At 39.2% G+C, this 14,741-nt stretch overlaps 1 protein-coding gene across 3 annotated transcripts; it reads right to left on the reverse strand.

Annotated features, from left to right (window-relative positions):
- Positions 1-3,903: 3,903 nt before the first annotated feature.
- Positions 3,904-10,438, reverse strand: cdca4 (cell division cycle associated 4). Of its 3 annotated transcripts, XM_038728597.1 has the most exons (3): positions 10,283-10,426; positions 6,867-7,004; positions 3,904-6,534 (listed from the first exon to the last, which is right to left on the reverse strand). In XM_038728597.1, exon 3 carries the CDS (start codon positions 6,523-6,525, stop codon positions 5,605-5,607), a length of 921 nt encoding a protein of 306 aa, XP_038584525.1. In that variant the 5' UTR covers positions 6,526-6,534; positions 6,867-7,004; positions 10,283-10,426; the 3' UTR covers positions 3,904-5,604. The 3 variants fall into 3 exon arrangements, with proteins under 3 accessions (XP_038584525.1, XP_038584523.1, XP_038584524.1); XM_038728595.1 differs by lacking the exon at positions 6,867-7,004 and having other exon boundaries at positions 10,283-10,438; XM_038728596.1 differs by lacking the exon at positions 10,283-10,426 and having other exon boundaries at positions 6,867-10,247.
- Between the last annotated feature and the right edge of the window lie 4,303 nt (positions 10,439-14,741).

A 14,741-nucleotide genomic window follows, 5' to 3' on the forward strand; every position in this document is an offset into this window, starting at 1 on the left:
AAACAGGTTCACAACCAGCGACCCTGCGTAAGTGTGGAGAAGTCTGCAGACATTCACTAACTACAGGAGACCATCCCCCAACTCGGCTGAATGGTTTCTATTGTAGGTTTGAGAGCCCACAGTCACACCTCTCCCCCGCTCCAAAACCATCTTCAAACAGTCACCTTCCTCAACCCCCTCACCGACCCCTCACCTGCACTCACGATCTGTGAAGAGGATGTGCGCCAGCTCTTTCAGAGACAGAAGATCAGGAAGGCTCCTGGCCCAGACGGTGTGTCTCCATCATGCCTGAAAATCTGTGCAGACGAGTTGGCCCCCATCTTCACACAGATCTTCAACAGATCACTGGAGCTGTGTGAAGTTCCCTCCTGCTTCAAATGCTGCACAATCATCCAGGTCCCCAAAAAAACCCTCCATCTCTGGATTAAATGACAGTGGTGGTCAGTAGTTGACCATATGTATTGGTTATATTCCACCACTGATGACAGATCTATTTGGCCAAACAAGTGATAAAGTATGAAAATACTGATCATAGTGCTAAATACAAGAGACACTTAAACTGAAACTGACAACTTCCTTCATACTTGTAGCCTACATCACTACAAGGACCACTATGTTTGACAGTGTTGGAAGAAGTAGTCAGAATCTTTACTAAACTTTAATATTAAACTAGTAAAAGTTCAATATTATCGGCAAAAGGTACCATGTCAAAAGTAAAAGTACTCATGACGCAGTAAAATGGCCCTTGCCAGTGTTGTTATAATGTGATAGCATGTAAGAAGCATTAAAATGTTGTAGCTGGTCAAGGTAGAGCTAAGTTTATTTGCTCTATTTGTTAATCTTAGGTAAATAGTATCTGTCAAATAAATGTAGTGGAGCAAAAACAGGATAGACAGGATTACATATTTAAAAACACTGTAGTTACTCAAACCACTGTCCTTTTCAACTTCTTGAACAAGAAGCACTCTGGGTTTGTTGCTTATGATATTCCAGGAATATAAAAATATGTGACAATAAGGGGGGCAGCGAATGATCATGATGCATTTTGTTAATAACTATCTTTCTTAACTCTAACTTTTTAAAAGTTACAGTAAGGCAGGGATTCTACATTTTCCCCGCTTATAAACCTGTTTTTTTAAATCTCATCACACCTTGATTAAAAAGTTGTCATGTGAGTTTGAGTATCACAGATTCAAATACAATATGTTGAAATAACGATGGATGTCAAAATTATTTAGTATTAAGGAAATCAGTATCAATATATCTGTACCGAAAAGTTGCAGCAGGCACCTGAACACAGCATTTTAAAGGGCCAGATGACTCAGAGGGAAGTGGGGAGAACGTGACTGGAAAGACGTGGAAGGCAAACACCAAATAAGGAAACTCTTCCTCCTGAAGCTGTCTCAGCTACACTTCTTCTTCTTTCCTGGTTTTCTTCTTCTGATCAGAAAGTAAATATTTAACATTAGGAAATTATTGAATTTATTGTTTGCTGACCTACATTTTGACGTGTTTTTATGACTTATGATCCACCTCAAATCCCAAAATGCTCATATGCTTGTGAGTCAAAAGATCCAAAATGTCAAAAAACTACAAGATCAAGTAAGTAAATAATTATCTTTATGCATGCAGGTGATAATTAGGGTTTGTTGTAAAATATTTTTGGTTGTAAATTGTTTTTATGGTACTTTATTTAAAGTAGTTAATCTCTATTACCCAAACACAGAATTTAAGTAGCTATGGGGTAAATTTTGTTATTATGTCCAACCAAAATGTTGTACTTGAATTTGTGAGAAATGGTTTGTGGTGGCTCCAGATAACCTGTTTATGAGAAGCACCTGAAGGCAGCATGAGACATGTGGCCTGTTGGCACTTATTAACCCTGAACCCACTCACGTTTTTAAAGGTGGTGCAATCCTCTGACAGCAGAAAACACGTTTTATAGGTGTAGTAGGTTATATATGATATCGAAGATTAGAGTAATTGCTTCCAGACACGCCAGTAGTTAAAAACATTAACATCACATGGTGTAAACTTAATTTCTTGTGCGTCTTTGAAACAACTGCATGTATTTTCTGCATCGCATTTACATTTTCTCCTGTGCTGCTTTTTAAGACACAATACTCTCTTTCTCTGATGACTTGGTTTTTCCTCAGGCAGGCCTTTTGCTGAGTCACGGAGAGGCCATTAATCTTTAACTATAGGCCAGACTAGGCAGCAGGCCAGTATGCAGAGTAAGCTTTTAGTCATTTTATGAACACATAGTCTACCTTTTGATAGTTTTAATCAATATTTTGAGATTTTTATTTAACTGCTGCATGTTTAAAAAAAGTATGTCTCTTCAGTAGACAAAAATAGCATTCATTGAAATAGAAAATCCCTAATTCCACTGTGAACAGGTCAGCTGTATGCAAACAGACAATAGTCCTGCTCTGTTGAATCTATTGTAACACGTTGCTGATCTTGGCAGCTCCCGAGTGGAAATTCATTCTGAGGACAGATTCTGCAGGATTTGAGCTCAGTTGCAGCATTAATTTCATTACTTATAATTTGATGACATTGAGGGATTTTCTGATCTGAATAATGATTTAGTTTTAAATTATTTCCACTCTACACACCGATAGTTCCCTGATGCAGGAATGATTGAACAGTTTAGTGTCTTGGTGTAGAACAGACACTTAAAAGTTGGAGTAGGTGATGTTTTGTACAATTTCCAGCCACACAAGTGCCCATTTACAAATGCTTGCATCCGAGCAGTCTCCACTAGAAACTACAATATAGAAAGAACACATTTAAGTCTGATATATTTTTAAAGTCTTCAAATACAATGAAAAGATTAAAGCTGCAAGCAGCGTTGGGCGGGCCCTCGCATGGGTAGCGCGTCGAGGTGTGAGGCGGCCACGTTTTGTCAGAAACAGCTTACTTCCTTTTACCAGTGGGTGGCACAATGACATTGAGGGAATATTTTAATGTAGATGTGTTCAGGACAGGACTGTTATCGACCATGTAAAGTTTGTTGCAGATCGGAGCATGTACACTTAAGTCACATAACTTCCTGTTTTATGACGAACCGTTGACGTTTGACGCCACGCCACAGACAAGCCCATCAACAAAAACTCACAACTTTTCATCGTCAATGCCTTTAGAATGCACAGCACAATTCTGAAGTTGATCGGACTAAATCCCTAGGAGTTCATTAAAGTATGGTATGTGTAAATCATACAAAATGTCCGCCTTCCTGGGGGCGCTACCGAGCCATTTTGTCACACCCATGTGCAAGACCCATAAAATACAAAATTTTCCCGCCGCGCCTCAATTATGTGCAAAGTTTGATGAGTTTTTGAGCATGTTTAGGCCCCTAAAACTGAGTTTACTTTGCATGCTTCATGCTCGGGCCCTAACTAAACTTAACATCGTGATCCTACAAAAACGTGTTGTGTATCCAAAGCTTAATTCTCTGTGCCAGAGATTTCCATTGTTGTCCGAAGACTATTTAAAAACACATCAAATCACAGGTACACATGGGCACTGTAGTGTATTTGTATATTTACATGCATATCTTTGTGACTCTAAACTGGAAATACTTTCTGTGGCTGAAAAGAGTCCCAAGCAAATGCACTATTTACTCCCGTTTGACTAACATTTGATTAAAACTACAGCGCCCAGCTGTTTCAGGTTCAGCTTATTAAATATTTGTGACCCGTTTTAAAAGATTTGTCTTCAGTATGAAGAATGTAACAAAGTTGGTTTTGGTCTTCTCATTGGTATTATTGAACATAAGAATATATATATATATGTATTTTACCAGCCTTATTCCTTCAGCCAAAGGTCTAAAAAAGTAAAGAAGCCTCTGTAGAAAAGTATACTATAACAAAAATAACTGATCCAACCCACACCACACAATCAATAGTTGCACCTTTTATTATAAAAATATTTACAAAGATGCTACAATGTTTTTTCCTTAATATAAAAAAATGCATACATTTTACAACGGTAATTAGTCTTTGAAGTTCTAGCTCCCATTCAGACCAGAATGACATCCTTCAGGAGTGTTGTGGTAAGGTATTAAGCGTGTCGTAATACTGTATTTTTGTCAATACATTTTGTTTGCCTGAGTTAAATCTCTTCATCACGATGATAAAATTTTGAAAAATGCATTTGATTTTCCACATCTTTAGGAGAAAGGCAACTGTTTGCATAAAAGGAATTAAAGGACATTTGAGTCATATACAATCATTTTGAAACACTTATGACAGAGCTGCATAGTGATTTGAATAGTAAACCGGTTATTATTATTATTACTAATAATAAAATGTGAGGAATAAATAGGTACTGCATTTAAAAACGGGAGGGCAAAATTTGGATAAATTTTATCGGGCCTCATGGTTGATTTGATAAGTCAATGTGGCATGTCTGTACCTAGATATAATAAATACAATAAATAAAACAATAAATTAGATTGGGTTAACACACAGAATTCCCCATTTGCTGTACAAACAAATGAGAGAAAGAAATATGGCTTCTTGATGCAGTTATCACCCCGTGGTTTCTCCAAATGCTTTAGGTAAAGCAGTTATTGTTTTTAGATCTGTGTGAGAAGCAGGACAGGGGACTTACTTAAATTTGTCCACTGGATACAGTAAACTTACCAGAAACAGTCAAATCTAAACCAGCGTGTGGTTTGTGGCTGGCAGTAATTTCCCTGCCCTGCATAAAGCTTTGAGAAATGAAAGAACAGCGCCTATACAGTGTAACAATGGCGGTCCTGACACCTGTTACAGTCGACTTGTTATACCAAACCATGGGAAGACACTGTCTCGAGTCTGGCTACATTAAAATCTTAAAAACCGCTTGGGAGGGAAAAATAATAATAATATCAAATGATACTTGCAAAATCCCCCAGCTGTATAATGCAAAAAATATATTTCTATATACACATACGTACATATACATATATTCCATTCATAATTGCTCAGATCTTTAGGAAAATATGCATTGATTCATAGATTTGGATTTACAATTTGTTCTGGTTTCTGATGCATGTAGTGTGGTGAATTGTTCCTCAGTCCATGTAACAATAAATAGAAATGGACAAAATGGCAGAGAAGAATACGACCAGAAGGAGCTAGTATGACAGAATGTATGACAGACGTAAACATGAAAAGTACGTAAATAAGAATGCATCATGGTATAGGTAATTATCTTTGCCCTCTCACAAGATATTGTCAAGTTTTGGATTTCATCAACAAAGTAGGACACTAACTGCTTTGTCCACAGGCCAGGGTGGCATGAGAATCCCAAAAAAAAAATCATCAATTTAACCCTTTACTACTTTAACTGCCAATTACATTTTTTATATAAAAGATGAATGTCCCAACAGCAGCTGCCGACGTCCCTAAGTGGCGTTAGAGCAGACTAACTATAACTCTAACAGCCAATACCCAAAATCTATTTGGCTTGCTGTTAATTTCCCACCTTGTACCAAAACCGCCAATAATGTCCATGTGTAACAACAATACCACATACAGAACATGCACATGTGAACTGTGCATAGTCTGTAAAGAGTCTGAGGGATCAGTACAGGCCAGAGGAATGTTCTGAGTTTCAGGATCCCACTATGATCTCCATGATGTGGTCCAGTTCGTTCAGGTCTGACCTGCAACTTGAGCTGGAGCTCAGGGCCGTCGGCCCGTGAGAAGAAAGGCTCTCCAGCAGATCGTAAGGCCCCATCTTTGGGGCGCTCTGCATGCCTGTCAGCACTGTATCGAGGTCATAGTATGACGGGTCCACATCTGAAAACAGTTCCTCGAGTGCAGGGTCAGGGGGCGGCGCCGGGTGCTTGATCTCAAATGTCCCAAAAACCTGCTCCCCTGTCCTGGAGTCTGCACTCAGGTGGTCCCGGTCTGCCTCCTCTCCCTCCGACACACACTCCTCGCTGTCCTCCTCTTCATCCTCCTCGCACTCACCGTCTTCCTCTTCCTCCTCCCAGCAGGGTCCCATGCCAAAGGGACCTGCCAGGTAGGAAGCAGAGGACAGCTGTGGAGAGACAGGCGACAAAGTGGACATTGTGACCTCTGTCTCCACGTCCCCCTCCATCACCACCTCCTCAGCGTGGTAGCCTTCTTCCAGATCAACCACTGAGAAGGGTTTTGGGCTCTGCCCAGCCTGAGCTGCTGGGTCCGTCTGCCGGCATAGCACCTCAGTGGCTACCAGGCGGTCGGCGGGACACTGGGCAGCTGCCAGGGCCTGGGTCATTATCTGCCAGGTGCCGTCCTGGGTCATCTCCTCCTGGATCTGCCGTACCGTGTTAGCAATAAGCACCGAACGACACAGGTTTGGCTCCACCAGCATGTGGCAGAGCTGCAGCTTGATCAGCGACATGTCAAGCAGCGACTGCCGCTGGAGGCTATAAGAGGACGTCAGCGTCCGAGCCATCGCAGATGAAGCTGCTGGGCCCTGGTCACTACTGGGGACTGGCTCCTCCCCGGAGTCTGAGAACTTACGCTTGGTGCCCTTCGGGAACATGTTGTTTCTCTGTGGCGATGGCAAGGAGAGAGAATCACAGTCAGACATCAACACCAACACTTTTCTGAACTAATTTATCAAACTGACACAAAATGTCTACTGAATTTCACTAGCTAAGAACATAGTTGAAAGAATAAGTGCCATGTAATTAATTATGTAAATGTGTGATGTAATAAAGCTATGTGGTGTAGTATTTGTGTATGGACATGAGGGAGCTAGGGCTATGATCTGCTCAACAGCAGCTGTGACTTTATCAATAAACTCTACAGGTTTAAACTCTTTATGAACTACAGTAAACAGTACATTGTTTGTTGTAGTCTTTTTCTTAAAGTTTGCTATACCTTTCCTGTTGAGAGGCACAGGCAATAGCAATGCAGCTTGGTCCCGGCTGCAACGCTTCAAGTACTTTTGTACGAGCGACAAGCAGCTTTTGTTCAGCACCATTTCTGCCCATTTTAGGCCAGTCTGAAGCAAGACTCCTGCTGGGCGGAACAACCACACTTTTAACAGACCACTGAGCCACCGAAAATAGCATGGTTACCAACTAAATGCCGACGATGCATCAAAGTAAGCACAGACTATAGAGACCTTTGTCAGAAAACAAAAACAGCACTCAAGTTACATGATCGGTGCACTTAGATTCTTTCCCACTGCCACCTGTGATCAAGAAAATATCCCAATCAATAAGGTGCTTTTAAGGGGTAAAAGTTATAGGAATATGGAAAATAATAGCATTTACAATATTCACAATACAATATACCACCATGAACCACTAATATTTACATGGGATATCAGGTTTCCAGGTCTACACACACGATACTCTTCAAACTAGTAGAACAAGATTTTCACTTTCTCTTCACTGAGGGAGGGGAAGAAAAGTAGAGTCAACTTCCTTATTACACACCGTTTGGAACACACAGATGTCTTACAGGAACAAAAAACACTCCTGCCAACATTAAAGACCCTCTGACTCCCCAAAATAAACGGGATGCAAGTATATAAGGAGGACTGAGCTCTGAACAGCAGCCTGTGGCATTTCATTTTTAATCAGACAGAAAAATAGTGTGCCGTGTCCAGCTTTGTCTCCTCTGTGTAAAAACCTGTGGGCAGGGCATTTGGGTGAATCCACTTGCTTCAAATTTCTATTTGTGATACTTTTTTTTTTTACAAAATAATCACAAAAAGTAAAAACCAGGGGTACAAAGAAAATAGTATTGATACATGCTGGACTGTAAAAGCATAGGATTATGGTTTACAGAATAGAAAAGCAAAGAGTTGTTAACAATTTTACAAAAAACTGCGCACTTTTCAGTGGAAACCAAGATGAAACTAAATGCACTACACACTGCTGTTATTGTCACAATTTATCTCCGCACCAACGAAGCAGAATTTGTTTTTCTTGAAAATTTCATCTTAGGATACCAGGGCAAACTAAGGTCCTAGGATCTGTGCTAATTACATACCATCTTACAGTTAACACAGTGTAACACTCAGGGGTGGTGTGCAAGATTTTACAGCCAAAAACTGGGACGAAAAAACATAATTTAACATTTTACATTTAATCAACATATAATCAAACATGTAATCAAACATGTAATCCAAAAAATTGGGTGATTTCTAATTAGAAATTGATTGCAAACGCTCCTTTCCTTCAACCTTCAACAGAGGGAGGTACTGTGCTTCTTTACACACATGAAAACCTGACATAAAATGAGAAAAGGAGATTAAATTGTTTCTACACCTGATTGATCTGAGGAAATATCTGGAATCAGCACCATATTCTTAAAAAGTTATAACCCATACCGACAAAAAAAAAAGAGAGAAGTGAATCTAACGTCAAGATCTTTCAATCCTCGCTTGCATACAGAATTACATTTCCTGACAGTGGACAGAATAGGAAGAAAATGTCATTTAAGAAGGTAAATGAAGATCTAAAATACAAAGATTTAGAAAAACAATTATGGACATATGTTGTCTTCTTGTCTAGTGCATTTGTGGCTGGCCCCTGTTAAACAAGAGACACGAAAGAGGACTAGCTCCCTAAAGGAAAACAACAATGTGTATTAAAAAAAAAAAGGGTCACAGAAAATGATTTACAAGCAGGAAGAGTTACAACCTGAGAGAGAGCACACTGCAAAGAGAATTAAGACAGTTTTGGTAATGACAGATATATTGATAAATCTGGTTTTTGAACACCCTATAGTTTAGCATTTTGAGGTCAAATCTCAAGGATTCTACTTGGAAATTAATTGTATAATAAATCTACAGATTAATAGCCAATATTTTGTTCTATGTATTTTCTTTATTGTAAAAATAGAACCTATCTCTCGATCTTTCTGATCTTGCACCCGTAGCAAACAAACATACATTGCACAACTGATACAAAAACATCAGACCTACAGGCTATAAAAGGAAACGATGATTAAGGATATATTAATTACCAGAATCTCAGATTCTAATAGCACTAGAATAAATAAAGAAATTCAGAGAAAGTTCCCCAAACTGATAGACACAATTACCTCCAAAAAATTCTGACAGTTTCAATTTATTTTTTAATCATTTAAACTTAAATTTTGCATGGTTATTGTGCTAGTCTATGCAACCAGCATTAATAATGCTGCTAGCATGCACTTATAGATATATATATACACATTAAGACATATTTTTTGTCTGCTACAGATGCTTAATTGTAGTGACTGACATGTAGATCATTTCCAATACAATAAAAATGACAAACATCCCTTTCATTTGCACCTAGACACATTCTTGTTATGTTCTTTAGTCCTTATGTTAGTTCTGTCACACAAGATTTAACAAGAAAATGCTGAGACATGTGATGTTCAAAAACATGTATAGCAGCTATCAGGAAATGAGTAATGTAGAGCAAAAAATCCCCTCGTTGAAATGACGCCAATAATTTTTGTGGTATAAAAAAACCCGCGTGATGTTGATATCTGATTCTTGTGTTTGTGTGCCAGACTGCTCCGCTAAATACAGTGTTGGGTGAAACAATACTACTAAACTGAGCTCTTGTGTTTGTATTATGCTAGGAGCCAAACAAAATGCAGGCTCGCTTTACGTCAATGGCTCCTAGCATGGACCCATCCCCCACTGCACACTGAAAACCAGTACTTTCACAGCGCGCCGTGCTAAATTAATAAATAAACTTATAAACACGGCGGCATTCATTCCCCTGTTCCCGCATTAAAAACCACAACATAACCGCTATCAGCCGCCGTGATAAAGCCGGAGGGGCCGCTGTGGAAAGCGGATCGGAGCTGCTGGCCGTGACTGCCGCATGCTTTGTCTTTTCAGCATCACAGCTACCGAGCGACAATGAGGCCATTTTGCGCTAGTAGCTAACAGTTAGCCGGCTAGCTAAGCTAACGCTACGGCTCTGACTTTACGCTTTCGAGCTCCGAGCTAATGCTAACTGAGCTAAAGGTGTTCAGTGAAACGGAAATAAACTCCGTGATATTTAAACAAACAAACGAACAAACAAACGCTTGGCATTTCTCTCAGTTTCATTTTTGGTTATTTCCTCTTAACTCATCAACACACACACACATAAAAATATAATGCTAGCAAGCTAATTAGCCAAAAGCGCCCACCCACACGTCCTCCCCGGTCCTTCCTCCTTTCTAGCCCCAAAAAACAAGAGTTTTTTCGCCGCCGCTTGGCTGTTAAGTTCCAAAAAACAACAAACGGCGACCCGGGTGCCTGGTTAAAGCGACTATCTGCGGGTAGCCGGACTCACCTCGTGTTTGTGTTATTTTATTCCCGTCTCGGTCATAGGATCGACGGCAGGGAAAGCGGAGATCAGGTTCAGATGAGATCATTCATGCCACGGCTTCAAAAACTGAACTACCTCTGTCCTGCTGCTGCGGAGCGGACGGCAGGAGGGAAGGAAGGGAGGGGGAGGGGAGCCGACAAAAGCCAGCCATATGCCTGGGATTCCTCTCTAATGATTTCTCCCTGGTTCTCTCTCTCTTTCTCCTAATGCTTTATATTTGACAAAACAATTGAATAGCCTGTGTTTGACAGCGAGGAGCATGAAATAAAAACATCACATGTTGTTCTTGGATATTCGTTCTGCATTTAGGCTACAAAGCAAAACAAACAGATTAGTATTAGTGGTGGAGGAATTCAGATTATTAAGTAAAAATTGCAGTACCCAAACGTGGAAACATTCACTCAAGTACTAGTATTTACAATTTCCTACTTATACTCCATTACATCTCCCACTGATATAAGCCTATTGTACTTTTTACTCCGGTGCATTTATCTTTTTACAAGCCATTCAGAGATTTCAGATAAAACAGTGTAACCTCCAGTAATAACAAGGGCATCATTAACATTATCATCATAGCTGAACAGATGAAATTGACATACCTGCATCTTAATAGTCAAGTCAAGTCAGTTTTATTTATATAGCCCAATATCACAAATTTCACTCCAGGGGCTTCTTTACAATCTGTACAGCACACGACACTGCCCCAAAATTAAGTTTAACAGGGAAAAAATGTTAGAAACCTCAGGAAAAGAGACAGAGGAGGGCAGATGACAAAAGCCAGCTATATATCTGGGATTCCTTTCTAATGATTTCTCCCTGGTTCTCTCTCTCTCTCTTTCTCCTAATGCTTTATTTGACTAACAAGTGAAAAGCCGGAGGTTGGCAGCAAGAACAAGAAATAAAAAGATCACGTTATTCTTGGATATTTGTTCTGCATTTACACTGCATTAATCAAAGAAAAACAGATAATTAAGGGTAGAGGAATTCAGATTATTCACATACATTTAAAAAATAGCAGTACCCAGGGGTGGAAACATTTATACAAGTACTGCACTGAAGCACAATTTTGAGTTTTGAGTATTTACATTTTCTTATTTATATTCTACATCTCCTACTGATATATTATACTCCTCTGCAATTTATCTTTTACAAGTTTATTTTTTGTTTCTTTATTCAGATTAAGATATTTTCATAAAAATAAATAAATAAATTCAAAAGAGGCTTTAGTGGCATGGCAAACAGACATTTACACCTAGAAATCATCATCATCATTGCAGTTGCATGGACAGATAGCTACATCGTAATAGTCAAGTCATAAACATAAACAGAAGAATTTTTAAGAGAAGGCTTGTGACCTCTTTCAAAAAAACAGTGTCAAGTTGGGGCCCCTTCATGTTTCAGGTGTCTGTGAGTTGAGAGGGATTTCCCCCTTTAAACCTCTGGTTTCATTTAAATAACCGTTCAACTGGTTTCTTCTTTCCTCTCCCAGTGAACCACTTGACTAACCCAGTAAAACTATACATAAAATCACCACCGACAGCAATACTTTACCTTTAATACTTAAAGTGTATCTTGATGATAATACTTTTGAAGGACATTTACTTGTAATGGAGTATTTTGAGATTATTGACACACTGTAAAAATACTACCTATTAAGTAGTATGAGTATTATTCTGTAATGCTGTGACCACATGCTGTGTTATGATATTACATATTATCCAATAATGGATTATTATTGCAAATGCATTAATGTGAAAGTAAGAATTATTGTTGTAGTTTGTGAAGGTGGGGGCTAATTTCATATACTGCTGCATAATCTGTAACAGTGCATCCTGTTTGACAAGCTCATCAAATGATTCGTGTGTCAAATTTGTGAAGTAGCTAGTTTTGATATTTGTGGCTTTAAGATGGCCCTCTGTAGGCCATGATTTACACATAAGTAGTATTAATATAGCTTAAAATCACAAATTTACCTCAAAGGGCTTTATAATCTATAGAACATGGACGACACCCCAAACTCTTGGACCCCTGCTTCAAATAACGAAAACTTCAACAAGAAAAATCTTAATCTTTGGGAAAAGAAGGGAGAAATTTCAAGAGGAGTAAAAGAGGGAGGCATCGCTGTATGTACAGAGCACAAAAAATAACAAATGTACATCTCCCACTGTCTTTAGACATTTAGAAATTTACAAGATAAAACAGTGTAACACCCAATACCAGTGGCGTCATTAACTATATCATCATCATCATCATCGTCACCATCATAGCTGCATGAACAGATGTGAAATTGAAGTCATAGCTGTATCTCAACATAGCCCAATATCACAAATGCCAAAATTACAATCTACACAGCAGACAACACCCTCTGTGTCATTAGACCGTCAATTCTGATGAGAAAAAAATGCCCCCCCAAAAACTTTTAACAGGGTGGTGATAGCGCATAGATAAGATGCTTGCCTTTGGTGTGGGAGACCTGGGTTCCCACTGTAAGACATCCACCATTGTGTCCCTGAGCAAGAGACTTAACCCCTAGTTGCTCCAGAGGTGTGCGACCTCTGACATGTATAGCAATTGTAAGTCGCTTTGGATAAAAGCGTCAGCTACATGAATAAATGAAATGTAAAAAATGTTCAGTAAGAGGAACAGAGGAGGGGTTCCCATCCATGACGGACAGACATGCAGTACATTCACGATGACAGACTTATTGAGAGATGACAAACATACAATATGAAGAATATGGATCTGGGAGGATGCAGAGCAACTTTTGTTGTTGCCCAACAGGCCTGAGCCATAGGACCTGCTCTCCACCTACACAAGCACACAGGGGGGAAAGTTCAACACAGATGGGAGAAAGGAAACAAACACACAGAGGGAGAGAGACAGACGAGAGGAGAGGCTGAATCTCCCAGAGGACGAAGATCCAAATCCAAAAGATCTGAAGAGAGGCACAGACAGAGAAAAAGAGAGAGAGAGGTCGTAGGATGGCCGATGCCTGAGTGAAAAGAGAGGAGAAGGAGTAGAAACTAGAGCGCGAGAGATCGGACATTCATGTGCTTGTGGGATACGAACAGAGGATTAGAGAGATGCACAATAAAAATTCAACAAATAAATCGCTCACAGTCACACATTCATCCGTTTTGGTGGAAGTTTTCCCTTCTCCGTATGGTAAGGAGTAAGGTGGCTTGTGTTGTACAGACTGTAAAACCCCTTGAGGTAAATGTATGATTCGTGATTTTGGGCTATATAAATACAATTTAATACATTACATTGTACATTAAATTTATGTATTTTTTCTTATTTCCACTGATTAGTCTTCTTTAAACTGAGAGACATTTACACAAAAGTTTTCAGTAGTGATTTGTATTGATTACAAGGTGAATAATCCGTCCAAATTTTAATACAAAAGAGTCTATAAAAGATAAATGGACATTTATTTCAGTGATTTATTCACTTTGCTTATTAGAGATTGCAGAAAATAAGAAAATGTAATCAGACACCAAGTGTAAATGCAATTGGAGTCCAATACGTATCTTGATGCCGATTATGTTTTTAACGCCAGATATTAAGGTTCTTAGAATGATGTTTATTCATCTTAACCCCTTAACGCCTGAATTTTTTACAATAAAAAAATAAGATATAAATTCAGGCATGTGTAGGTATCATGCAAATTAGCAACAACAGGCATAAACGAGAAACCAGGGCTTGCAAAAGGTTCCTAGGTACGTATTGAATATGCACCAACAGGCATTGGGGGAATCCATGTGCTATCGTGGCTTGCAGTCTGCAAGGAAGAGGATGATGCGAATTTGTGACAATCTGCGTCAAGGAGTTAATAGTTGGGTTTCAGAGCAATTTTAATTAAATATCAAAATCTAGTATGTTTATCTCTCTCTGAATTTCCCTTCTGCAAAATTAGTCACTGACACATTTATCACCCACCTTCAGTCTTATCTCTCTGATGCCAGGGCCACCACACATAACTGCCTACGAGTCTGATTGGTGCAATTATCAGTAATTATCGGGGCTGGTGATGCTTATTACGTTCGCCATGGAGGGTTTTTTGTTTTCGCTCTTGGTAATTAGTTTAGTCTGCCTTCCTGTTAACGATGTCTTTCAGAAACTGACACTCATACATTTTTTTTTTTTAGAAAGATTGGGCTTGAGCCAAAAAGGCAGCTGATTAGACTTCTTCACTGATCTGGGATCCCGTAGGTGCAGTACTTATCTATATATTACCTGGAAGGGACAATCAAATCAGCTTAAGTGATAGGAATGATGTAAAACAAGCCTCAGTTATGCAGTACATAGAATCACCTGCAGATTCTGTTCACCTCACAACAAGGGACTGAAATACCACTTTTGAACAATGTTAATGAAATAAAGATGGTAAAATGTTTCCTTCCCATGTCAGCAGTGCAGTATG

This window comes from Micropterus salmoides, unplaced genomic scaffold, assembly GCF_014851395.1.
Source record: "Micropterus salmoides isolate LMB-PRFRI ecotype aquatic unplaced genomic scaffold, ASM1485139v1 Ms_hic_scaffold_19, whole genome shotgun sequence".
Lineage (NCBI taxonomy): Eukaryota > Metazoa > Chordata > Actinopteri > Centrarchiformes > Centrarchidae > Micropterus > Micropterus salmoides.

Bases quoted from the DNA above. Each gene is read 5' to 3' on its own strand.
- cdca4 (XM_038728595.1), bottom strand. From the start codon at position 6,525: ATGTTCCCGAAGGGCACCAAGCGTAAGTTCTCAGACTCCGGGGAGGAG.